The sequence below is a fragment of the Denticeps clupeoides genome, chromosome 13 (genome assembly GCF_900700375.1).
Source record: "Denticeps clupeoides chromosome 13, fDenClu1.1, whole genome shotgun sequence".
NCBI lineage: Eukaryota > Metazoa > Chordata > Actinopteri > Clupeiformes > Denticipitidae > Denticeps > Denticeps clupeoides.
In genome coordinates, this window is record NC_041719.1 from 4,087,266 (window position 1) to 4,112,944 (window position 25,679).

The following is a 25,679-nucleotide window of genomic DNA, read 5'->3' on the forward strand; positions in this document are numbered from 1 at the left end:
CATGAAAATAAAGAAAATGCATTGAATGAGAAGGTGTGTCCAAACTTTTGGCCTGTACTGTATAAAACACATTTTTAATGAAAACAAAAACAATTTTTATCTATGCTGCAAACAATTATTGATTTGAATTATTTATTGATCTGAAAGCGTTTATTGCAGAATTTCCTTACTTTCATGAAACAATGGCATGATGTCTGTAGAGAAAGTGACTCTGTATCTGTAGGAGATCGTTCATCAGTTTAGATGATTGAGATGTAACATGGACAGTACAAAAACTTATTTTCTTGTCATCACCTTACATATCACTATTACGTGTATTCCATTACACTAATACATTGTCCACACCAACTTAGTCAAGTTCAAGTTTATTAAAGTATTTTGTCCAGCTATTATTAACTGTAGGCAAACACAGTGCGCGGTAAAAACAGAATCTAAAATGCACCTGCACTATCTGTGTGAAAATGATTATAATCCATTATTGCAAGAAGTTTTATAAAACAAATGACATTTTAAAAGGGACACCAAAAGCCTCCAAATAGAACAGAATCATGCTACCTAATAAATATCACAGAGGCATAACATAATTTCCAAGTAAATACAGACAGAAATAACATACTGAAAAAATAATTTATATACCAGTACATTCCAATTTTCTTTCATACCTGCTCTTTCTATCAGTAATAATTTATATTAATAAAAAAGCAAAGCATTATATCTCTGCACCACAAGACACATTTTGTAATGTAATATTCTTTGCAGACAGTCCTGGGCGAGAGCATATGACACCTTGCAAACACTAGTTCAGGCTGCGGACATTGCATGCAGAGACGCATTCAGCATGCTGTCCGCATATTGCCATTCTTTCGTCCTCACAGACCGAAAGCCACCAGTGAGATCACTGCATTCAAAAACTTCCATTTAAACTGGTAATTCTAGTCTTAAATAGTGCATAATTATAACACAAATATATTCAACTGAACCTTGGGTGGCACAAAACAAACCATAACCAAACCAGATGCACTTATATACAATTCTATACAATACCCAAAATAAATAACCTAATAATTACTGAAATGTAAATGTAAAAAAGTATTGCCTGTTCTAATAGCATGTCCTCTATACTATTTAAATAATCCTGTAAATGCTAATTTCAATAAGTTTCCTTTAGTGCTGAATATTTCATAGATGCCGGTATACGCAGCCTTTTATGGATAAATAGTTCTGCATTCTATCACATATGTAGCTGTTCATCAGCCCATAAGGCTCCAAGGACAAATCTCAAAAATCAGACTTAGATATACTGTAAGAGCCTAAAGTGTTAAATATTGTGCAAGGGTTATTATACTGTACAAATGTATCCCGCTGCAAAAGCTGCAGTTAAGAGAAGGTCTACAGTGAAAATGACCTTTTCAGTGTTACGGCATCATGAACCCAATGCTGTCATTTGAACTGTCACACTTCCATTCTAAGTCCTGACTGCTCTTCCCAGATGTTATTCCATTACAGCACCATGAGGGGGCGGGAGTGTGCCAGCTCCGCCAATCTGGGTTTGAGACCAGAAATCAGAATTCACGCTCAGATTCGTGCAAAACCATATGATCCATGATGCACCAGCATGGTGCAAGAACGTGCCGCGTAATAACGAGATGAATCCCAGAATTTTTATTTGAGTTTCAGACTCTTGGTCCCCAATGTTCACCCAACTGCTTTAGATGTTATCGACCAGCCCTGGAGCTCCTCAGTGTTGGGGTGTCATTCAGACCGCAAATAAAATAGACTCTATACCATCCTACAACAAGCTCCTTCGGTTATGAAGACCATCCCCAAGAGTGAAATCAATGAATAGTCCTTTATCCCTGAGGGCAAACGTTTTCCAAATTGTGCCACAAACACAGAACAGAAATCTAACAGGACTTAACAGAGATGTACTGTCCACCGATGACAAATTCACTGGGAAGTGAGAACCTCGGCCTGCTTGCTCTGGAGGGCCGTCAGGTGTTAGCTGAAGGGGAAAAAAACGCTTCTCACTGCAAGGACTCGCAGCCATTTTCAACCACGAATCAGCGGAATAAAAGGTGACGTTCTACCAGGACGACAGACGGTGAGCCGAGTGGAGAGAGGAGGACCGTACCTGCAGGGTCGGGCCAGTCCTGCCGACCTGCAACCAGGAGGTGATCTTAATGCACTTGCATAGATATGCTTGAACCCCACTCATACCAAAGTGTTCATTGGAAGCTTGATAAAAAATCGACAGCAGTGATTATACAACTGAGCTGGAGTCCATCAAGGTGCGTAGGTTGGAGGTGAAAGGGGTTGTCCGCGGGCGAGTATTGCTGGGTTCACTCGGCTTTGCCTTCAGCCGCGATCGTGGCCGCCGCGGCGGCCAGCCTGGGCGGAGCCCTCTCGGGGGGCTCCCCGTGCTCCTCGCCCCCGTCTCGGCCGTCCAGCGGCAGTCTGTGCTGGTGCCGGGGCCTGGGCCGGTGTCTGCGGGGTTGAAAGAACAGCGCCGGGTCCGGCATGGCTCTGGGCTCCTCGGGGGCCGTCACCCGCTCCCTGGGAACGCACTCCCTGGCCCTCTCTGCCCGGATGTGTGCAGGGTGCTTGCTGCCATGGCGACGCTTGGCCTTCGCAGAGGTGGGCGGCGGCGTCCCCGACGACCTCTGCTGCTGGTGCTGCAGCTTCTGCGTGGCCGCGTGCAGCTGGAAGGACAGGTAGGCCGCGGCCTCGGTCTGCTTCTGCAGTTCGGTGTTGAGCACGGTGGTCTGGTGGCTGCGGCGCTTCAGCTCCTCCAGGAAGCGGCGCTCCTTGTCCTTCAGGCTGGCCCGCAGGGCGCCCACCAGAGTCCCCTTCTGGCTCAGCTCCTGCTGCAGCTGCACCACGGTGAGCTGCTGCTCGACGAGACGGCCCTCCACTTCCCGACAGCGACTCTCCAGCTGCTCCTCCTCCTCCTGTATGTCTAATACAATCCCGCCAGGCACACGGAACAAACGGGGTCAGAGGTCCTTCAAGGAACCTCTGCACACAAGCCTTCATCCCCCAACACAGATCCCATGATCCAATCAAAATACACACTGAGCAACACGGCGGATGATATTAAATATCCTTCACTCTGAAAGGACATTTTACCACTAATCTGATGGATGATATGGTGGGCAGACAAATGCAGAGGATTAGAGAAAATCCCTCAACTCAAGCCATTGTGGAGCGGCTGCCATCTGCTATAGGGAACATAAGCAAAAGCGCAAAACCCCACAGTCAACGAACCGAAATGAGCAGGGCATGGCTCTGTTGACAAGCCAGGCCCTTCACCCAACTGGTCTGTGCATGACATGTGGCAATTTTTAATGGTAGTTGATTATCTTTTATTGATTATGTTGTTACCCCTCCTGCACTCATCTCTGTGTCTATTAGAAACTACAGCATTCCTAATTATGTTACTTTATGTTGTTATTATTTTAAAATCTACGGTTTAATGTATCGTCTTGACTTTTTGTCTTCCTGTGATTGGTTCTTTAAAAGGGCTCATTTCAGGCTTATTATGAACCCTCCAAAAACAAACTCTCCATAAATCCTGTTTACCTCACCTTTAATCCGAGTTTGAGGAAAATAGGCGCGATTTGTTGTTAGTCAGAGCACTCGTTACTGTGTAATATTTAATATTTATCAAGTCCGGTATCTTTGGGCAGAACACTAGAGGATGAGCTGCAGCCTCCGGTCCCATCGTCTGAGTCTCGTCTGAGCCAGTTGACCCCTTTCCGAGGGTAATCCCTGCCGCAAGGGTCCTCGACTTCCCACACGCCACAGATGAGGTCATGCGCTGAATAGGGAAAATGCATCGTAACGTGACACCCCCCCCCCTTCCCCTTCTCCCTCGGTCCGTCTGTTCCTTTATCCGCGGCCCTCTGTCTTTGCGGGTTTCATCAGAAAATATGTTTATTTCTCTCCACGCGATCCCTCCCCGTCCTACCTACCGACTCTTGGCTCAGCGAAAAAAAAAGAAAAAAACGAAACAGAAAAACAAGCCGTAATTGGACACTCCCAGAGGGACGGCGAAGACAAACGAGAGGAGAGGAAGAGAAAACTGTGGATCGATCTGGAGATGGGCTGGAGCATGGGACTGTCTGGGAGGAGGAGGATAATAAGATGTCTGGATGAGGACGTGCCCACCACGATGTGTGCCGTCCTTCTGATTATGCTGTCTCCACAGCGCAGCTATTTATACGCTCACGCCCTCGCACGCCGCACAGGGGACGTTTATTAGATCGGACAGTAGAGACATTCAAAGTCTACAATTTTAGGCAGCGGGGCTCATTTAACCTTTCACCAATGTCCACGTCCGCCCAGCAGCTGCCATTAAACAACAGAAGAAACTGGGGACATGCAGCATGTCCCCCGAGGAAGGACTGAGCTGCAGTGTGCGTGCGTGTGTGTGTGTGTGTGTGTGTGTGTACTGGAAGAGTTCAGAGCTCACCTGCTTGAGATCTGCCGGGGGGCTTGACCTTCAGGTCACAGGTCAGCTCTGTAATAAAAAAAAATTGCAATATCTCTTTACCTGTTTTGTTAAAGTTATAAAAATACACCTTTAATGAATCGTGCTATTTTGATGAAATGGGTATTAAATGGGGATCATTAAGTAGTCTATATAGGATTCTCCATTGGTATGCATTTGTGCATGGATTTCATCCTGAGGCGAGGGGAACGAATCTAAAAATGCATTTCAGCGCGGAGAAAAGGACCCCGACCCCCTCGGCTTCCTTCGCTGCTCGGGGTGGAGGAGCTCGAAAGGACCCCCCTTCAGCACCGCGGGTCAGGGTGGCAGCCAGACTGGGCGTGGCACATGTGCCATTTATCCGATCTGCTACTCGGGGCGCAGTCACCGTGGCTACACCAGTCCCAGTAAATAGTCTAGATTAAACACGTTAAAATGACCCGAATATCTTGGCCTGGCGCTCAACTAATATGATGCATGCTGCTGTGTGTTTCTGTAATGTGTGTTTGGCGGTAGATGATGGTTGCAGAGATGATCCTCCACCAGCAAACTGCCTCTCTGCCCCCGTTTCTTTATTTATCTCCCTCCCGCCCCCAACGCCTACCTCACTAGCCACTGCATGGGAGTGTGTGGGATTCTGAGGGTGGGGGGACGAACCCGTGCACCGCTTCTCCAGGCTGAGGATCTCCAGGTGCAGGCCCCGCAGCAGGGCCAGCTGCTCCTGCCGCAGGAAGGCGATGCCCCTCTCCACTCCCTCCACCTGGTGGGCCAGGGAGGCGGTAGCCATGGCGACCCCTGTCCTCTGTGCAATAGAAGAGGGCAGGCGGTCAGAGGGCACAACTCCTTGCTGCTGCAGCGCCGGTGTAAACGGCTGACTTGGCTTTAGCTTATTCATTTATTTCCCTACCCTGCAAGATGCATCCATTAAAAACCCTCCGTGCAATACCACACAAACCAACCATGAAGTTGTAAAGTCGAGCATTTCTATTCAGTTCTATGCGATGCGTTAGATTTACGTTGCATAATGATTGTTATTATGTTTGCAAGGCATGCATTAGCAGAAAAACGCACGGCCGTGGGCTGGCACCTCGTTCCGGACGCGTTTCTCCTGCTCCTCTCTATTCACGCCCCATGGAGGAGGAAGACGGTTTCGGAGGAAGCGCAGCGCCGATCGATCGGCTTCCAGAGGAAAGCCGAGCCGCCAGCATCCGCCGAGGTTAACCGGGACGGGCGAGTCCGCTGCCGTCGTTTCATCCCGCGCGTCGGTCGTCGACGGCAAGGTCACGCATTTCAGAAATAAAGCGAGGTTAAAACGCAAACTATATATATATATATATAAGAAATAAAAACAGCGGGCGAGAGGAAGGAGCAGGAGGACGGGACGACGACGACGACGACGACGACGACGACGACGACAACAACACGCGAGATGATCGCCAGACGGGGAGGAAGCTGATTGGAAGGAGGCGCGACACCCACCCGCCCCTCCGTCATCGATCCGCGGCTTCCATCCATCAGCTGCTCCGCCCCGCGTCGGTCGGAAAATGGCTTAAAACGACGCGTTTCTCTTATTAAACCGGCGGATCAGCACGGACCTTCGTCTTCTGCAGAGCTGACAGCCCCGTCATGCCATAACTTCTTGGGACTTTTAATATTTCCGGTGAGGATCTGGCCTGCAGGACCCCTTCATGGTCCTAATCGGTGGAGGATTTGTATTATTAATGGCTTTAGGAAGAGCTAAAAAATACAGTACAGACCAAAAGTTTGGACACACCTTCTCATTCAATGTGTTTTCTTTATTTTCATGACCATTTACATTGGTAGATTCTCACTGAAGGCATCAAAACTATGAATGAACACATGTGGAGTTATGTACTTAACAAAAAAAGTGGAGACCTGACCTCCACAGTCACCGGACCTGAACCCAATCCAGATGGTTTGGGGTGAGCTGGACCATCAAGTGCTAAACACCTCTGGGAACTCCTTCAAGACTGTTGGAGAAGCATTTCAGGTGACGACCTCTTGAAGCTCATCGAGAGAATTCCAAGAGTGTGTAAAGCAGTAATCAGAGCAAAGGGCAGCTATTTTGAAGAAACTAGACTATAAAGCATTTTTGTTAAGTACATAAGTCCACATGTGTTCATTCATAGTTTTGATGCCTTCAGTGAGAATCTACCAACGTAAATGGTCATGAAAATAAAGAAAACACATTGAATGAGAAGGTGTCCAAACTTTTGGCCTGTACTGTATATATCATTCATGTCCCATAAATGCAATCCCAGAAAAAAAGCAAATCAAGAAAGCCAATTTATTATTTTCACAATGAACATTTATAAAGAACAAAATATCATTAAACTGGTATTTATTAATTACACATTTCACAAATATTACAAAAATCAAACGGTTTAGGCACAAAGTTAAGAAAAAGTTTTTGTTGCTAAGTACAGAAAGCTGACTGGACAGCAGCATCTAACTCCTGCCGATGGTTTCCACAAATTCTATGTGGGCCGTCCTCATGTCCCTTTCAGCTCAACTTCCACATCATAACAACTCCATCAAACACCAATCAGACACATGGCTTAGAAATCAGAGCAAATCACAAGACCTGTAAACACATTTCCCATCTAGTCTGATTCTTCACCAACGTCTGGTGTGGATCCTTAACACTCTGGTGAAGGAAGCTACAGATGTACAATCAGAGCAGCTCCACCTCTCAAATACACAGTAAAGAAAATGTTTAAGGACCCCCCCAAAAACTCTTCAACCAAATACTACTGCAATTGCCGTTTTTTTTATTATCATCCAAAAAAAGTTAATCCTTCATATAGCCACAATGTGGAATATTTTGGTTTAATGTTGATGATTACGAATCAGTATCTAAAATTATTAGAACAGGACCTAGGACCGACATGACCCAGGGCCAGATCTTCATTCATATGCTCAATTCTCGGTTTGGGTTGAAGGGATTTAACTTTTTTTAAATGAAATAACAAAAAGCACAAACAACTGTTTTCACCACATTGTCATTTTTTTTTTTAAAACCACTACTAGACAGGCCTGTCCAATCATACAATCACAAGAAAGGCAGAAACACACAGGTAACAGAAGGAGGGACCTCTCTAGCTCGGACGAGAGGTTGGTGGTGGTCACGGTCCCAGTCTAGTACAGCAGACCGAGACGCCATCTGACCACCGGATCAACAGTTTAAACCAGTGCTTCGTAATCTAGTCGAAAAGGCAAACTTGTCAAACAGAAAAAAATTACAGGACCATTCATAATAACTCTCACCATTTTCACAATGTGAATTTAGCACAAAACAAACAAAAAAATTACATTAATTTTAACAGAGGAATGATACATTTTAAAGGTTTAAACACATTCACAACAAATTAACAGAACGATTACTCGAGTACAAATAAATTATGCAAAAAAAACCTAAACAAAAACCTCTTCATTTAACAGGAGGACCAGAAGACCCAACAGTGACGTCGGTGCAGGGTGGCACTAGGTCACAGTCCCAGCGTGCACTGAGTGCGCCACCTACAGGTTCCCACAGGCACCAGCCTCCAGATTTAGTCCCACAAATCACTAACTCGTTTAAACGCACCGTCAGCAGAGGCTTGGTAAAATGCTACTGGTGCGTCTACAGCATTCTGATCTGTGCACCTGACATCACCGAACCTCACTGCATGGCTCACAGTCGCAGGGGGAAGAAGAAAGTAGCACAAAAATGCTGTACAATTTCATACTTTCAGACTGTTGTGCTTACTTGATCCATACAGCTTTTTTTTTTGTTTGTTTGCAATATTAATTGTTTATGGCCATATTAAATTGTCTACGTTTAGCTTTTTTTGTGGTAATCAGAATTTATCAAAATCTTGCCAAATCACCACATCCTCACGAATCACCAGTTACTTTGAAGGCGTCTGAGAAACAGCAACCGACTTAAAAGAAATTCACAGAGGCCAGTCAAAATGCAGTCTGACAAAAAGACAATCTGTTGTAAACAGGGCGAACTGCCGTTCCCCGGACGTGACCCCCTGACCGTGTCTGAGGTAGCAGGTGTACGTATTCAAGAGTCTTGGTTGGTCTTCAATGCTAATTGTTGCTGGGGTTCGTTTAAAGAAAAAACGAAAAAAAAAAAACGTATTATCCGTTAATGAATGATACAGATTAGGAAAAAGGCAACGGAGCAGGTTGCGATGGTCACGCACCCACAGTGAACTGTTCCAGATGATGTAGTAAGTGCACTGACTGGTACAGGCGATTTAGGGGGTAGGTCTGTCATGGTGGGTGGACCTGGGCCAGGCACTGCGGGTGTAGAAGGCGGACGTCCTATGCTTCCTTCTCCTTCTTTGCCTCCCGGCTCGTCTTGAGGAAGTCGCTGCGCAGCAGGCGGTAGAAGAGCACGATGTTCATGGCCGTCATGATGGCCATGCCCACGCTGCCCACGGTGTAGGCAAACAGGGGTATGTTGTCGCGGTTGATCACCAGCCAGCGGGTCATCCATGCCAGCGTGTTGATGCGGAAGATCACGTAGGTGCCCAGGTTGACCATGCTGTTGACCCGGTACGTGGTGCTTTTGGACATGTTGGCCATGCGTAGCACTTGCCGCGAGTGCAGGAACACAGAGTTGATCTCCACAAGCAGGGCCACCACGGCGAAGCCCACGTAATGCCGGGTCAGCACCGAGATCCCGAAACAGGTGATAACCTGAAGGGAGAGCACAAATTCAGATTTTATTCATTACAACCTATCATATTCTTCTGATGTTTTATTGGGTCAGACAAGAAATGGAAAAAAAAAAAAAAAAAAAAAAAAAAAACTAAAAATGGCCGACATAGCCCTCCAGCATTCAGTATGCTAAACCTTTTGTATGGAATTCTGAGGAATCTGAGATGCCCAGCTATGTTGGCAAATAGATTAGTGGTCTGTCTTTATTTGTATTTAATTTACTTTTACCTTCACCTTTGTATCATAAATTCATACAACATATATTTTCTGTACACTGATTATTTTGACAGAAAACAAAGCAGGTATCAAGATAACGTACTTCAGGAAAATCATGTTAAATGGGCATTAAATTACAAAGGGGATTATTGTGCATATTAAAATGATCTTTTGCATATGCCCAGTTGTGATTAAATGGAGCTCTGAGCAGCACATATGTCATAAAGCAAGTCAAGAAAGTCAGGCGAGATGGCAAAGAGCCTGCTCAAAATCAGAATGTGAGATGGCACAACAACAAAAAAAGTCTGATGGCAGTTACTGATGGCATTCGGACCACTGGCATGATGATAACCTACATCAATCTAAATTTACATCAATCTTTTTACTCCTCTCGAGGCCCCCGTGATTATCTGGGTTACGAAATGAGCCCTAAATAAGCCCACGGCTATCAAAGTAATTGCAAAAAGGGAATTAGCATACATTATATTTTATAAGATGTTTAAATCCAAAAGTGACTCCTGAAGAATAGAAGTTGTATGACTCAAGTGACCTCAAATAATACAGAGAATGCAAGTGGATGAATCAGAAAACACGTTCCATCAGTCATTGGGATTTTTCTTTTTTTTTTTTTTCTTTCTTCACATGGAACTAAGGTGACTTTCTAGAGTAGTCTCGTGGGTAACACACAGGTTCAAACCCCACTTAACTACCATTGTATCTCTGAGCAAGACGCCCCCACCGTATACTCATTTGTTTTGTTGTTGCATAACTGTACATGTAGAATACCTGGTCATGTCGGGTCAGACTGTACAACCTGAGCTATGATGTGACAGACCTGTTACCAGTACTCTGAACAGACATATAGGTTTACCAAATCGGTAATAAGGTTGTAAATCAATGTCAGTATTTTTTAGTAACAGTAGTTTATTAATTAATGAGTGGGCGATTTGATTATCATGAACTGTTGGAATGTTAAGGTTATTGATTTTTCCTATAAAGGCTGGCCCAAGTTTTTAGTTAGGAGAGAAGGTTGGCGAAGGAGAGAGGCGGAATGTGCTGTTTATTATTTATCACTCAATGTATTTATTTCAGTTTTTTTTTTTTTTTAAATATGATTTAATAAATGGAGTCTGTCGTCTTCCCTGCCACCATCACCACTCAGATATCCTGCACAGGGGGATCCATAGGTCCTCCATTACACAAGTTGACATCAAAACTCTACAAAAGAGGTAAACCTGGTGAACTGTAAGGGCCAGTGGTTTCCAACAAGGACTGCTCTGTAAAAACCTCGAACAAAATCAACTCGGACTTCCGATTTACAAGTTAGACTAGAGAAAGAAAGAAACATTCAGGTCCAGCAGAAATTACTCAAAATAGTCAGATTACTAAGATTAGGCAAATCACAAACATGCCCACAAAGCGCCGGTAATAGGATCCGTGCTCCAGGGTTCTTTTTCAGCTGTGGATATATAATTCCTCCCCTTCACCGCTGGGTGTCGCCCTTTCCTAATCAGTACAATAAACGGCAGTAAGATCATCCCGGGACTACGTTTGATCACCAAAAGCTATTCCAAATTTTAAAATCATCAGATGTTATTAGGCATTATCTAACTGTCTTGTAGTACACATCTTCCACATGGTCGCTGTAGAATGTTCCAGAGCAAATACAGACAATATTGCTGATTGAACTGCCTGACTATAAAAATGCATGAAGGAAAAGTGGCGACAAGTTGGCAAAAAGTGACCTTTGACCCTCACACTGCTCATGCATTAAGGAATGCATCCCATGCCCGGCAGACTGATGGCATTCGCCATGAGTGAGTCACCCTATGAACAAGCCTATGAACCAGAAAGCCCAGGTTCAAATCCCACCATTATGTCCCTGAGCAAGACACTTAACCCTGAGTTGGTCCGGGGGGGGACTGTCCCTGTAACTACTGATTGTAAGTCGCTATGGATAAGGGCATCTGGTAAATGCTGTAAATGCAAATATAAAGTTGAAACACACACACATTTCTGTTTGGTTCCTGCAACATGGTGCGGCTGACCTACATTCACAGGGTGCCAAAACAGTCCAGGTGACTGTCACTCATTTAAAAGTGATAAGGTAAGGACAATGTGTTCAAATGATACGCCCACACACAATTTGCATTGACCGAACAATAGATAATAAAACAGGCAAGTGCTCCTGAAAACTTCATGGCCCTACCAAGCTATCGCTGGGTATCCCATGGTTCTCAGCAAATCAATCACGTCAGGTACATTTACCACAAACCACACAACCGATTGGGTTAAATCTAGAAACATGACAGGGTCTTTCAGCCTAATTTACCAAGTGAGGGGGCTTTAATAAGGACTTGCAAAATGCAGAGGTATGTGAAGCATGCGAAAAGTGAGAAGCAGCTAATCATGTCACCCAGTCCTACTTCTGCCACTGTACCCCAGAAAGAAAATGTAACCCTGTTCAGATGCTGTTGCGTGGGGGAATGAATAGACGCTCTGGACGGACAGACAGCCAACATTAGCGATATTTAAAATTTCTAATTATGGTGAAGGTGAAGTGATTGTCATTCTGATACATGGCACAGCACACAGTGACACTGGATTCAAACCGGCAACCTTCTGATTACGGGGCCGCTTCCTTAACCGCTAGGCCACCACTCCCCCTCGGTGTAGCTATTGCCAAAATGAAAATTTGACAATATTATCATTATCGAGTGTACAAATGAACCAATCAGCAAAAGTCAACTGAACAACTGATTAAACATTAAAAAAAAAAAAGTAGCTCTCACCTTATCATCCCTTAAAGAATTGTATAACAGTACTTTGAAGTGCTTAAAACAGTTACAATTGAACAAATTCTATTAATAAAAATATATTTCATGATAATTAGTAAACTGATGCAGATGAAATTGGCAATTGAGTTAAAATGGTATTTCATAGGCTATCAGTGAAAAGTTTGGACTCCCCTATTCTGTGTCTGTTATGGCAACTAAGATGGAGCCATTTTGAAGAATTCAGAGTAAGAAGCATATTTAGTATTTGTGGTATCAAGTGAAAGTTAATTATTTTTGATGATTCAGTTTTTTCCTCTTTTACCTTCATGGCGGCTTTGTTCACTATTGTCATTTCTCAAAAGCCGCTTGATGAGATGCTCATTAACATGAATGAATAATAAGCGTTCAGCATAAACCTTCAGGACTGCTGGAAACCGTCCCCGTTGTCCAACTTAAGGTGGAGGAGAGAAGACAGGAGCGAGAAATGCTGCCATCACAGCAAAAGCTCCCTGGTTTGGATAGATGCAAATTTTCAAATTTGTTTGATATACAGGGTGGGCCATTTATATGGATACACCTTAATAAAATGGGAATGGTTGGTGACATTGAACACATTTTATAAGTGGTCAGAGACCTGTAAATAACTCATGAAAGAATAAAGTTACGTTAAAACCAAGCACACCATTGTTTTTCTTGTGAAATTACCAATAAATTTGATGTGTCACATGACCCTCTTCCTATTGAAAAAACTAAATTTGGATTCAATCGCCGACTTCAAAATGGCCACTATGGTCACCACCCATCTTGAAAAGTTTCCCCCTCACATATACTAATGCGCCACAAACAGGACGTTAATATCACCAACCATTCCAATTTTATTAAGGTGTATCCATATAAATGGACCACCCTGTATATTTCTGTTAATTACATAACATGAATGTGTTGTTTCATAGTTCTGTGTCTTCAGTTTTCTTTTGTCTAATGTAAAAGAATGCAAGACTGGTAGTGTATAGTGTGAACAAAATATTCACACACACACACACACACACACACACACACACACTGCTCAACTACATTTTGCGCATGTATATTTACAAATGACTTCAGAAGAATTTGTGCCAATCGGCACATGTCATTCACAGCTTGGACTTTACAACCTCCCGCTGTTAAGTGCAGGTCAGAAAATGGGCAAAAGGTGGGCTGTTTAAAAAAAAAAAAAAAAAAAAAAAAACGCTACAAAGGGGATCCACGTTACTTATTCCTCAGGGCGGAGGAGGTAAACACCAAAAGGCCTTTATACATACCGATAAGGCCGCCGCTTCCATAACAGCTGCAAATCTTCAACCTGTCTTATCAGGTCCAAGACACAGGAAGAGGCCAACCGCAGCGCCGGACAGGATGTATACACAAAGACTGTTCAAAGTTTATTACTTAAAGAGGGGTTGCACATTCATCTCATCTGCTCCATAGAAATGAGACACGTGACGCCGCTCTTCACTAACCGCCTGTCTCTGTAACCTTCACGCTCCCACGTGAATGAAGGGCACACGCACAATAGCACAATTTTCTCCTACCTTGGCAGGAAAACGATGAATGAGCGGCCACATTCCCATTTTACGCCATTTAAGCAACTGGGGGTTAAGTGTCTTGCTCAGGGACACAACCACCCTCATAATAACATCACATGCTGCACGCGGGCAGTCCGTAGGCGGCGCGGTGACCTCCGGAAAAAAGCCAGTCATAACCCGGGCGGCCCCTCCGCCCGCAGCAGACAGTCAGAGTGAATCAGCACAGGCGGGCTTACCGTGGTAATCCATCGCAATTCAGGGACCGCAGCCAAGTGGCCAGTAGTCCTGTTCTACCAGGGGTTCCGTCACTCTCGCGCCAGACAACACACGACAACATCGGGGACAACTTGTCGCCAGTAAATGTTACTTGGCAGTAAAATCTGTGCTGCTGCTTAATTAACTATTTAAATGAAGAATTTATTAGATTTGTGTTGATATATTGATGCCCCTCTCAGCCAATTGCAAAGCGAGGTGGGGAATAACCACGGCGCAATGTGAATTGCAGGCTTACCGATTCTACATCTTTCTGGAATGTTAGTTGGGTGTGATTTGGGGGGGGGGGGGGGGGGGGGGGGGGGGGTGCTGGACTCCATAAAGCATTCCAGAAGTTTCCACAGATGGAACTACGGCCAAACTGTGAGAATGCAGAAAACAGCAGCCTTTATGTATCAGAAACTGGAATTGAGAGTTGAGGTGATGCAACAGCAGCACGGAATTGACTTTTACTCCCTTTTACGGTCAGCCCTGTTTCTGCGAAGTCTCACCGGCGGACAACATGCCTCAGAGACGTGAGAGCGGGAGGAGATGATAATTGAACCCCACTGGGCTCAATTATCTCTGCACTGTGCACCAACATGGGTCTCTACGTTTACCAGACGTCCTTATCAAGAGTGCCTTACAATCAGTAGGTGTAGGGACAGTCCCCCACTGGAGACACTCAGGGTTAGGTGTCTTGCTCAGGGACACAATGGTGGTAAGTGGCGTTTGACTTTGTTGTCTTCTCAGCTCCATTTGATGGAGGCGACAAAGTGACTATCTGAAGGCGGGTTCAAGAGGAAGTGCCGGGAGGCGCTGGCAGGGAAGTGAGGGAAGCCATTAACCTTTTGGCAGAGGACAGGTGGCTGACGGGTGGAGGAGAGGATCCTCAGACAAAGGGACATCTCCACCAAGCCGCACTTCACTCAGATAAGCTGTGATTTCGTCTGAGAACCACACACTGCACGGCCCGGCCAACGTTAACAGTCCCACGCATTTCACACGCGCTAAACATAACAGAATCCGACTGGCCATACTCGATGGCTCCCAGCAGCTCAGATGGAGTGGAAAAAACACAGTATTTGTGCCAGGCACTGCAGGAGGACATGGAATGATCTGCCAACCGCATGGTGTACCGGGGTGTAGGAATGGTTTCGTGTAACAAAATCTGTACGCGGAAGCGATAAAGAGAAAAAAAGGAGATGAAATGGAAGAATGTGGCAGGTTATGGTGTAAAAAAATCTTTATATGCATCACCTTAAAGCTGCTCCCCTCGTCAAGCCTGAGTTCAAAACTAGTCTTACCACCTCCAATTATTTGCCTTGGGCAGTTTACGGCTGGAAAACAAATGAAGATATCCCATGGGCACATCATTTAAGGTTACCTCACTTCTTATTAAGACCTTAGAGGACCAAAATGTAATTAGTTCATGTTGGAGTCTATTTGAACATTTTTGTACTGAATACAAGTTAATTCTGCAAAAGTCACTGTATTGGTGGAGGTAAAAAAAGAGGCTGGTGGCCTACACTATGTAAGGTTTTATATAAGCAAATTGGACTTTACCAAAATATTACCAAAAGAACTACTAACAAAGAGAGAGAGAGAGATAGAGAGAGAGAGAGATAGAGAGAGAGAGATAAAAAAAGCGCCACTCTTCTCTCTTTCATTATTACAAAATCAAAAATGGTAGTAGCCTAGTGGGCGGTAATAGCCTAGTGGGTAGCACTCTCGCCTATGAACCAGAAGACCCAGGTTCAAATCCCACTTACTACCATTGTGTCCCTGAGCAAGACACTTAACCCTAAGTGTCTCCAGGGGGGGACTGTCCCTGTAACTACTGATTGTAAGTCGCTCTGGATAAGGCCGTCCGATAAATAATGTAAATGTAAATGAAAAATTATGGTGAGGCAGGTAAGAGATAAACCAGATTAAAAAAAGATAAACCAAAAGTTGGACCGGCTCAGTAATTATACACTTCATCCACCGGGACTGTTGAAATGTTGCACAACCAGTTCTGTAAACCGATACATTATTGTTTCATGCATCGCAGAAACAATAAAAAGTACATTCGCATCTCCACCACTCCTCTCTGCACTGGGTGTATCTGGCTGAATGGACTTCAAATGGCCCGTGCAGAGTGGTGGGGAAGGTTTCTCTTCACTTGGGACAGGAGAGGAACCGAGGATGGGCTTATGCAAGATTGGATGATGGGATCAAGGTCCAGGCAATCTGACATGACAGGCGCGCAGACACACTGGCACAGCGTTCAAAATGTAGAAATTGCCATAAATCACAAGCACAGCATTGAATATAACTAAATACAAATTGGTTGGTGTGGGGTTCACATATTTTGTGAAATTACAATTTTAATACTGAAATAAAGACGCACAGAAAAACCAAAACTGTCAGTTATTTCAGTGTGATATAAGGAAGCACCATTAGATGTCAGATCACTCCTTTATGGTTTCGTACTACATTATTCCAGAATCCTGACCATTGCAAACAGAAAGTCTACCAAAGATATTTTACTGCATTCAAACAATTAAGGTTGTATATGGGCAAGGATCTCATGATACGATACGCATCACGATACACAGGTCACGACACGATATATCGTGATGTATTGTGATACTGTACATACTGTGATAAAATTACTGAAAATGTAAAAACAGAGCTGAAATCTAACATGCTGTGATCAGTCTGTCGTGTTTTGCTATTTCACTTTTGTCTGAAATGCCAAGCAGTAACTGAAAGTACCCAGCTGTACATCGCCATCTACAGGAGTGGAGGTTGTTCCTTAAGAAGTGACAATGACACATCTGCTGGCCTCGCTAAAGAAAATGCTCGACGGCACCACCCGGTGGACTACACCTGTTTACAAAAATGTCGATATTCGATGTCCCTGTATCGATGCAATATCACCACGTAAAATATTGCGATATATTTCTGTATAGACATTTTCAAACACTAATTTCTACGGTTTTATCATGTCCAGTATTATAATTTAAATCTCAGCTCTAACTAAGGCCACTTTTCACAGCACATTTGATTTGGACAATCATTTACATTTACATTTACAGCATTTATCAGACGCCCTTATCCAGAGCGACTTACAATCAGTAGTTACAGGGACAGTCCCCCCCTGGAGCAACTTAGGGTTAAGTGTCTTGCTCAGGGACACAATGGTAGTAAGTGGGATTTGAACCTGGGTCTTCTGGTTCATAGGCGAGTATGTTACCCACTAGGCTACTACCACCCCTCAGTGACAATCAGTCAGTGAGTCTGGAACATTGTATCATTTTCCTCTTGGTTCTGTTCCCAGTCACACAGGGAGAAATCGAAAAGGCGTCGCTTCGAAGACTCGCAGCGGGAACAACAAAAGTAAATACAGGAAGCAGATCTGCTGTTGTGGACTGTGTCTGTGAGAAATTGGAGGGACATGATAGATAGAAGAACATCGAGTTCGATTGAAGCACACTAAAGCCCTCAGACAAACGAATTAACCAAAGAATGGTGCACCTCAGAGACCAGTTCATCCGGAGACTGTGGACCCCTGGAGACCTGGCTGCGAGGAAGAGGGCAAATGTGCGAACATGACAGCTGGGTTCACAAGCATCCATTTAAAGTGTTTAATACCAGACAGGTCACCTCACCTGGGAAAATTTAGCCTCGCCCTGACCTTTATCTAATTTTTAATTCCTAATTCGCTTCAACAGACAAGGCCTGACGTTTTTTTCCCCTCATGTCAAGGTGCCAAAAAGCAACACAAAGCACATTGTGTGCGTTTTCCAGTGACTCACTTAATAAGCATGTTAGCACTCCAGACACGTATGTTTATTCCCAAATGAATGAGGCGGTGAAAAACAGGTCATGCCATGTGACCACTACATGTGACCCAGCTATTTTTCCACGGCTGAAGGTCTCAAGCAAAATATCATAGCATCACACTTCCTCCTCCATTAATGTGAACTCTTGAATGTAGTAGGGCTATTTTCAAAAGCGGGGCTAACTCATTGCTCACACATGAGTTATGGCCACACTCGCAGCATATATACAGCAGAGGCTAACAGGGCCAAAGGTCAAGGCAGCCAATAAAAAATGGAAATGGGAGACAGTACGAGCTTGTGACCAAAATTCCAATTCGAAATGATCACCAGAGCTTATCAACACTATATTACAGATGGAACTGATCGAGAATGTTAAAGGTCCCCTATCATGAAAATGCCACTTTGTGAGATGATTTAACATTATTACGAGTTCCCCGAGCCTGTCGATGATCCTGCAGTCTCTAGAAATGGTGATAGGTGTAAAGAGTGCTTTGGCCATTATACTTCGCCATTCAGAGAGCAGCAGCTCAGATGATCTGGAATTTGTCCACTTATGTCCTCATATGGGGAAAGGTTACAGAACGTCATGTCGGCAACAAACATTGAATGGTGTCGATGACGCCATTTCCGCGAATTTCGGCCTCTTCAACTTCTAGAGGCTGCTCTCCTCCTCGCCCCGCCTCTCTCCCCCTCATTAGCATTTAAAGCTACACACACACCGAATTTTCATGTCAGGGGACCTTTAAATAAGCAGGGGAAAAAAAAAAAAAAAAAAGAGAGAGAACCTGGTAACAAATACCTGCACTGGCATCCTATTTCTTGTACGACCGGGCGAGAACTCTTACCAAAAACAGTAAAGCATAGGAGTGTGAGGGAACGGAATGCTCACATCTCTGTGCTCCAGGATGTGCAGACGTGCAGCCGGCCCGAATGAGTTGGCGGTGTGATGCCGAGCCGAGTGTGCAACGGTTTTCTGAGCTTGAGCATTAAGCTACATGATGCAGGTGCTACAGGCTGCAGGAGATCCAGCAATTCTGCATATTTGGGGAACACGTGGTGGCCAGATGTTGCTACCTCTGTCGGGACCAGCGCGGTCCTATTTCAAGCCGCGGCTCTACCCCGCCGTCTGGCCTGACCTGTAGATCTGCAAACACCACTTTGCAAACCTAAGACTGTTTAACAGATTCACCAAATGATTACATTTTAGTAAGCTCTCATTAAAATGCAGCATCTGGCAACAAGGCTTTTTCCTACTCGTGTCTTCTGAAGATCTGCCTGGGAGGAATGTTGCATTTCCATCTCCCCATTATACAAAATGGCCACTACAGCAGCCTCTCACAGGACTGCATCCTCGTGATCCTTTCCATCTTTAATGGGCAAACTCAATTTTCCCTAATAAGAGAAGGATGAGCTATTTCTGGAGAAGTACAAGAACAAGTTGAGAACAGGGCCAAAACTCTGCAACCACCCAAACATTCGGAAGGAAGCACAGATGCATAAATGTGTCCCTGAAATGTGAATGGACACAGGGATTATGGTACAGACTCCTGCACTCCTCCTGACTTGAACACATTACCAGTTCAGCCAGTCAGGCACATCTGTGGATAGGAATGGGATTGTTGTTTGTGTGGGTAAAATAAATCCGTAACTCCCGATGGTCCCTGATGTTCCCCCTTCCCAATCAAAAGACTCAAACGGGCAACTTCGGGCCATCAGGGTCAGGCCCTCACACTCTTTAAACAGACATTATTCTGGAACCCAGAATAATAAGTTAAACAGAATAATTTTTGAAAGCATGACAAAATTTATGATGCATATGCACTGTAAAGGACTTAGGACTGATTTTGACATATAAAGCCACAAGAACAGGATTAACTGCTTGCAAAAGTTTTACAGGTGTAAAGTTGAACATCTACAATAGCGTTACATGTGTGTATCGGCTCTGGAGTGATTTAAAATGGCAAACAGTGCGCCGTGGTTACCAGCTGTTTCAGCCAATAAAAACGCAGGACCTTTTATACCAGTTCAGTTAAATCACAACATGAACATTTGAATCTGAATCCCAGCCCATCCAAGGTGGACGTGGAAGCTAAACGTCACTCACTATTTCTCACCCAGACAGGAGAACCTCCTGTTTCCCCAAAGGACGGGAAAGTTAAGAGTTGACAAACATGTACGATCAATGCTAAGTCCGTCCAGCAAGAGAAGAATCTTCCTGTTTAATCAATGGATGACGTCCCACTTAACCTTTCACATACATCCACTGCAGGAAACAGAGGAAGCACAGAAACCTTTATTTAATCTGGTTCTCTGGACCTGGCAACCATTTTCTGAAGAGCTGCTTCAAAGAATGAACTTCCAGGAACTGGAACACACACAAACATGAAACTGGTGGTCTTACATTTACATTTATGGCATTTGGCAGACGCCCTTATCCAGAGCGACTTACAACGTGCATTCAAGTTACCATCGATGAAGAGATCAATTCCGGTTCACTAGGACTTCCCTCTGGTGGGGGAAAGTGGGTGGTAGTAGCCTAGTGGGTAACACACTCGCCTATGAACCAGAAGACCCAGGTTCAAATCCCACTTACTACCATTGTGTCCCTGAGCAAGACCCTTAACCCTGAGTGTCTCCAGGGGGACTGTCCCTGTCACTACTGATTGTTACAGATCCCAAGCTGCTGCGTCACTAATAGGGCTGCAACAACGAATCGATTGAATCGATAAAAATCGATTACTAAAAGAGTTGGCAACGAATTTCCTAATCGATTCATTATGTCGCGCGACGCGGACACGTTTGCTAGCAGAGTTTGGCGCCTCATAGACAGCGCGGAGAAAAAAAAAAAAAAAAGAGCGGAGGTAGAGGACAGATACATGGCGGAGGCGGAGAAATCTGCGCAAAAATATGAAAAAGCGACATGGCACGGGAGCACCACAGCAATGATCCTGCACCTGAAACGCGTGTTTGATGAGGAGGAAGGGAGTTCAGCAGCAGGGGAAGTCACTACAGAATTCTACTTTTGTTCCGTTTTGAAGTGAGGAACGCAATGTCCCTGGTGCTGGTGTTAAACTCGCCGCGGAGGAGAACTAGACGGGGACTTACAGCGCTACCTACAGGTGTGGAGGGGGGATGAAACAGCGTTCGGACTGTTCTCTGCGTCTCCGCGTGTATGACTCGCCTATTGTGTCTCTGAGCAAGACACTTAACCCTAAGTTGCTCCAGGGGGACTGTCCCTGTAAGTACTGATTTTAAGTCGCTCTGGATAAGGGCGTCTGATAAATGCTGTAAGTGTAAATGTAAATGTTAACCCGTCATCCAATTTTGAGATGTTTTATCAGCTAACAAGACATTGTCTTTTATGCTATTTAATGTGTCTAGTAAATGTATCTTGATTTAAGATTTTTTAGAGATTTGGACTGAAATCAGGACAAAACTACTACGTTAGAAAAGCATTTTTTGCAGTGTGTGTGTGTGTCAGTGTGAGTTTGTGAGTGTGTGCATCTGCAGTGTAGTGTAGAGAACAAGTTCTGACATTCAAACAAATCCTGTTAAATTTTCTGATTTGTATTGTTCTTTATTTTTTTATAAATTATTTATCGTTCTGGCAGCTCAGGTGGCACTTTATTTAAAAAAAAAAAAAAAGTATATTTGGCAGATGTAAAGCATACATGTGTATTTTTTTGTGTTAGTCAATCTTTATTTTTTTTTAATTATTATTATAACAGCTCAAGAAGCAACATGTTTGTGCACTTTCTAAAGATTTTGGTTCTGTTTTTGAATAAAGGGTTGGAAATAAATGCTTTTCTTGTTTTTTTTTCTCTCGATTCTACAATTAATCAAAAAATAATCAACAGATTAATCGATTATTAAAATAATCGTTAGTTGCAGCCCTAGTCACTAAGGGAACCGATGGCAGTTTGTTGTGTCCTTGGTCAACAGAGCGGCTCTACGTCCTGTAATCCAATTCACTGATCAGCATTCGGCCACATGATAAACCGCAGCCTTGTGAAATTTGATGGGAAGCATGCGGCGTGGACTGATGTACACCATTCCCTCACACCGGATCATGGGGAAGCTGTAACCGGTCCCAGCAATTCTATAAACACCGCATAAAAGCACTGCAGTAAAAGTTGTAAACCAGAAACCATTCTAAGGAGCTCCTTCAATGAATAAGGTCCATTGGAAAATAATGGATAAAGCATAACATATTATGGACAATGATAGTCTACCATGGGGTTAGTGTTGGCCCATAGCCTCTCAATAAATGACTAGGTAAATGGATTTTATTTATATACACCGCGGTATTGTTAGTCAGATTTATTTTCTTTATTTATTCTACCTGCATGTTATTATTACATGCAAATTTTGACATTGAGAATGTAGGTAAATACAAATTCAGCCAAAAAATACAATCCAATCCATTCTAAATGAAACATCTCACTAAATAAACCCAGCAGAGGGTCTGGCCACAGGCAGGTGGTTTCTGGGTAGTCAGACAGGTTGTGGGGGGTTTTTAAGACTAGAAAAACTGGTAGTTGGTCTGGCAGCCTGGCGGGTGACAGGAGTGTTCCAGAATGCCAGCAATCCCCACGACAAGCCAACTTTCTCTGGCGTAATCACCAGTAAAAGCATGCATGTACGGAAATGCGGTGCATTACTTACCACCATGTGATGGAAGAGAAGCTCCCATGACTGGCTGATCCTTTGGTTCAGAATCATGTCAATGAAGTCATATACAAAGTAACCTGATGAAACAGAACAGTAATTACCATGATGGCTCCAATGATCTTCGTTCCTGATGGCTATTTATATCCTACTCCTGCTATGAGCGTATCCATGGTGACTGGGAAATGGGGGTGAGGATGCTTATGTGTTATAATGGGCTACAATTGGTCCAAATATAACGACTATTTCATTTAAAGTGATCAAGTCCTGCAGTCTTTCATTAGTCCAGTCTGCAAAGATTGGGTGGCTCTTTTCACAGAATGACAGAATGTTGGATTTGTACTGTTTTCTCTCTCTGTGTATAAAGCTTTATTAGCTTAGCTGTAGAATGTCAGGATTGACTGTCTTCTCTAGTGTAACAAAGGACATAATTGTCACCCACAAATGACAGCAAAAAGGCAGAACTTTACTGACATCAGTTAATCCAATGTAAACTGACGACGGGATCAGGGTTGGGCACCGTTGATCACCGAGACCAAAATCAGCTTCCAGACGGTTCCACTGGAAGTGCCATTGTGTTCTTGGCAAGCTGAAGAACATTGCTTGCTATGGAAACCAAACGTGCACGTAAATAAAACGCCTGTTCCGAGTAGACGTCGGGCCTTCTGTGGCCATGTGACCTCTGTGGGAAGGCCTGGCGCCTGGGACGGATCATAAAGCCACCCATTGATTCTACGGCCACAGCTAACATAACTCCGAACGGAGGGGTGGGACTCTCCGAAGAACGCTACAGATCTTTACAGGATTCCACACATCCAATCATGTCAGCTTTCAGTGCAGTTAATAAGCCTGGGTTGGTGCCATTTTGAAGAATCCAATACAAGAAGCATATTTAGTATTTGTCGTATCAGGAGAAAGTGATGTGTGTTTGATGAACCTGTTCTTTCAGAGTCGCCTCTTTTTCACCTTCACGGGGGCTTTGTTCAAAAGCCGCTTGATGAGTTGCTCATTAACACGAGTGAATAATAAGAAAAGCGTTCAGCATTTCTGTTTGATTTATTAAATAACTTCGCACGTGTTATTTCGTGGTCGTGTGTCTTCAGTTCTGTACTGTAGAAATCGCGGGTTGAAATGTCCCGGGATGTGTCGGGTTTATGAGCGTTAAGGGCGGGACAATCGTCCACTTACCAATGGACAGCGACACCAGAGCATGCGAGAAGCAGGAATGGGTGGCGATCAGGTCCTCTGCCATCTGAGGGTGCACGTAAAAGCTGTGATGAAAGAAGAGGGCGAAAGGCGGGTTAGACTTGAAAAAACGACCACGAGGGCGTCGGGATTGAAACGCGTTCGGCCAGTTCGACGGTTGGGTACCAAAAAAAAAAAAAAACGATCCATGCAATTTAAAGGAAAGAATGTGAATGAAATACAGGAATGAACTCACCACAGCACGGCCCATATTCCAGTTATGAGACTGTGCACCAGCGACGTCGAGATGTTTCTCCATTTCCACGTGTTTCTACACGCAGTGTCGGGAATGGGTAGTCTGTCAAAGCCACAGTTCACCAATTTGAAGAAGCAGGCGGACCCTCCCACCGTCAAAAGCACCGAATTCAGCTCCATGGCTTCTGGTTTCGGGCCACTTCTGGCGCGGCTGGGTGCGACTTCGAGCGCTTTCTGTCTTGTTCTGATTTGTCAGCCTGTCAAACAAAACTCGGCGCACCAACGCGCGCTTCTCATTCTACCCCAGTGATAAAGGCAAACTCATCTCATCGCGCCTGCCTCAGGTGGCTGTCTGAAGATGACTCCGTTCGACCTGACAGCATGTTACCAAACCCCGCCTGTGCTTGTGTAACTTTCTGTCGCTTGTAGTGGAACCCATACAACAGATGTCCCCGCCCTGCTCTCTACAGGCACGGCTGGGCAAATAAGCGACAGTCGTTTTTTATTTTTTTTTCCTTCAACTGGCCCGTGGCCCCGCCCCCTGGCCCGGGGTGTTCTGGGAAATTGAGTTTTTGGTCTCTGTGCTACACGCACGCTGACCTGAGGTCGGACCGGGGATGTTTACACAGTCGCGGTACACCGTTCACCTCGATTTTCTGAACGCGAAGTATGTTGGAACGTGGTTTTGAATCATGACATTTCCCTGGACATTTTTTTGGCGACTACAATCTTGTTGTGCTTAATGAAACATATTTACTCTAACGCCCTCTCTGTGTCTTGTGGCGCCCCCTTGCGCCGCTTTACAATACTGCAGTTTATGTAAGGCATCGCTATAGGAATTTTGTAACAGTGACTTTGCACATGCAACAGTTTAATATACCACCAACAACACATCACATGATAAAAACTGCATTAGCAATGAAGTGGCTAGTGGTAAATTAGTAACGAGGCGGTAATGTACGAAAGCTGTCTGTTGGACGTTTTGTGACGTAATGGACAGGACTACATCACATTGGAGCAAGCAACGGAAAATGCACCTTGGCCTTATATTGTGGTGCACTGAGCTCAGTGTTGTGAGCCCGTTGTTGGGAACTAGTTTTTATTGCCTGTTTTTCCTTTTTGGGTGCTTTGATTTAACCTGCTCTGGTGATTAAAAAAACAGCAGCACAAGAACTCTTGGGTCTTTTCATTCTATTGACAAGTTGTGATGAGCCTGTTGTGATGAGCCGTGCACCATAGATGAAATATGATGCCGTGGTGCTGTACCGCTGTGCCTTTGCACAGCACAAATATATTAGATATACAGTACAGGCCAACATTTTGGACACACCATCTTATTTAATGTGTTTTCTTTATTCTCATGAACATTTACATCGATAGATTCTCGCTGAAGGCATCAAAACAATGATTGAACACATGTGGAGTTATGTACTTAACAAAAAGTGGAGACCTGACCTCCACAGTCACCGGACCTGAACCCAATCCAGATGGTTTGGGGTGAGCTGGACCAACAAGTGCTAAACACCTCTGGGAACTCCTTCAAGACTGTTGGAGAAGCATTTCAGGTGACGACCTCTTGAAGCTCATAGAGAGAATGCCAAGAGTGTGCAAAGCAGTAATCAGTAATCACCTTTTTATGTTAAGTACAGAACTCCACATGTGTTTATTCATAGTTTTGATGCCTTCAGTGAGAATCTACCAACGT

General features: G+C 44.3%; 2 protein-coding genes across 4 annotated transcripts; both read right to left on the reverse strand.

The window, feature by feature from the left end:
* Nucleotides 1–349: 349 nt before the first annotated feature.
* ccdc92ba (coiled-coil domain containing 92Ba) lies at nucleotides 350–6,073 on the reverse strand. Of its 3 annotated transcripts, none has more exons than XM_029000786.1 (4): nucleotides 5,969–6,073; nucleotides 5,147–5,291; nucleotides 4,472–4,519; nucleotides 350–2,956 (listed from the first exon to the last, which is right to left on the reverse strand). In XM_029000786.1, exons 1-4 carry the CDS (start codon nucleotides 6,002–6,004, stop codon nucleotides 2,340–2,342), a joined length of 846 nt encoding a protein of 281 aa, XP_028856619.1. In that variant the 5' UTR covers nucleotides 6,005–6,073; the 3' UTR covers nucleotides 350–2,339. The 3 variants fall into 3 exon arrangements, with proteins under 3 accessions (XP_028856619.1, XP_028856620.1, XP_028856622.1); XM_029000787.1 differs by lacking the exon at nucleotides 5,969–6,073 and adding an exon at nucleotides 5,577–5,919; XM_029000789.1 differs by lacking the exon at nucleotides 5,969–6,073 and adding an exon at nucleotides 5,561–5,919.
* Nucleotides 6,074–6,783: 710 nt separating this feature from the next.
* Nucleotides 6,784–24,367, reverse strand: tlcd2 (TLC domain containing 2). The gene is made up of 4 exons (XM_029001058.1): nucleotides 23,976–24,367; nucleotides 23,723–23,805; nucleotides 22,532–22,614; nucleotides 6,784–9,202 (listed from the first exon to the last, which is right to left on the reverse strand). Exons 1-4 carry the CDS (start codon nucleotides 24,152–24,154, stop codon nucleotides 8,825–8,827), a joined length of 723 nt encoding a protein of 240 aa, XP_028856891.1. The 5' UTR covers nucleotides 24,155–24,367; the 3' UTR covers nucleotides 6,784–8,824.
* Between the last annotated feature and the right edge of the window lie 1,312 nt (nucleotides 24,368–25,679).

Excerpts from the sequence above, each read along its gene's own strand:
- tlcd2 (XM_029001058.1), bottom strand. The coding sequence starts at position 24,154 with ATGGAGCTGAATTCGGTGCTTTTGACGGTGGGAGGGTCCGCCTGCTTC. Across the intron at positions 22,615-23,722 it reads TCTGGTGTCGCTGTCCATTG|GTTACTTTGTATATGACTTC; the intron begins GTAAGTGGACGA and ends CTGTTTCATCAG. Across the intron at positions 9,203-22,531 it reads TTCTCTTCCATCACATGGTG|GTTATCACCTGTTTCGGGAT; the intron begins GTAAGTAATGCA and ends CTCTCCCTTCAG.
- ccdc92ba (XM_029000786.1), bottom strand. The coding sequence starts at position 6,004 with ATGGATGGAAGCCGCGGATCGATGACGGAGGGGCGG. Across the intron at positions 4,520-5,146 it reads CCTGGAGAAGCGGTGCACGG|AGCTGACCTGTGACCTGAAG; the intron begins GTTCGTCCCCCC and ends TTTTTATTACAG. Across the intron at positions 2,957-4,471 it reads CCCCGGCAGATCTCAAGCAG|ACATACAGGAGGAGGAGGAG; the intron begins GTGAGCTCTGAA and ends GGATTGTATTAG.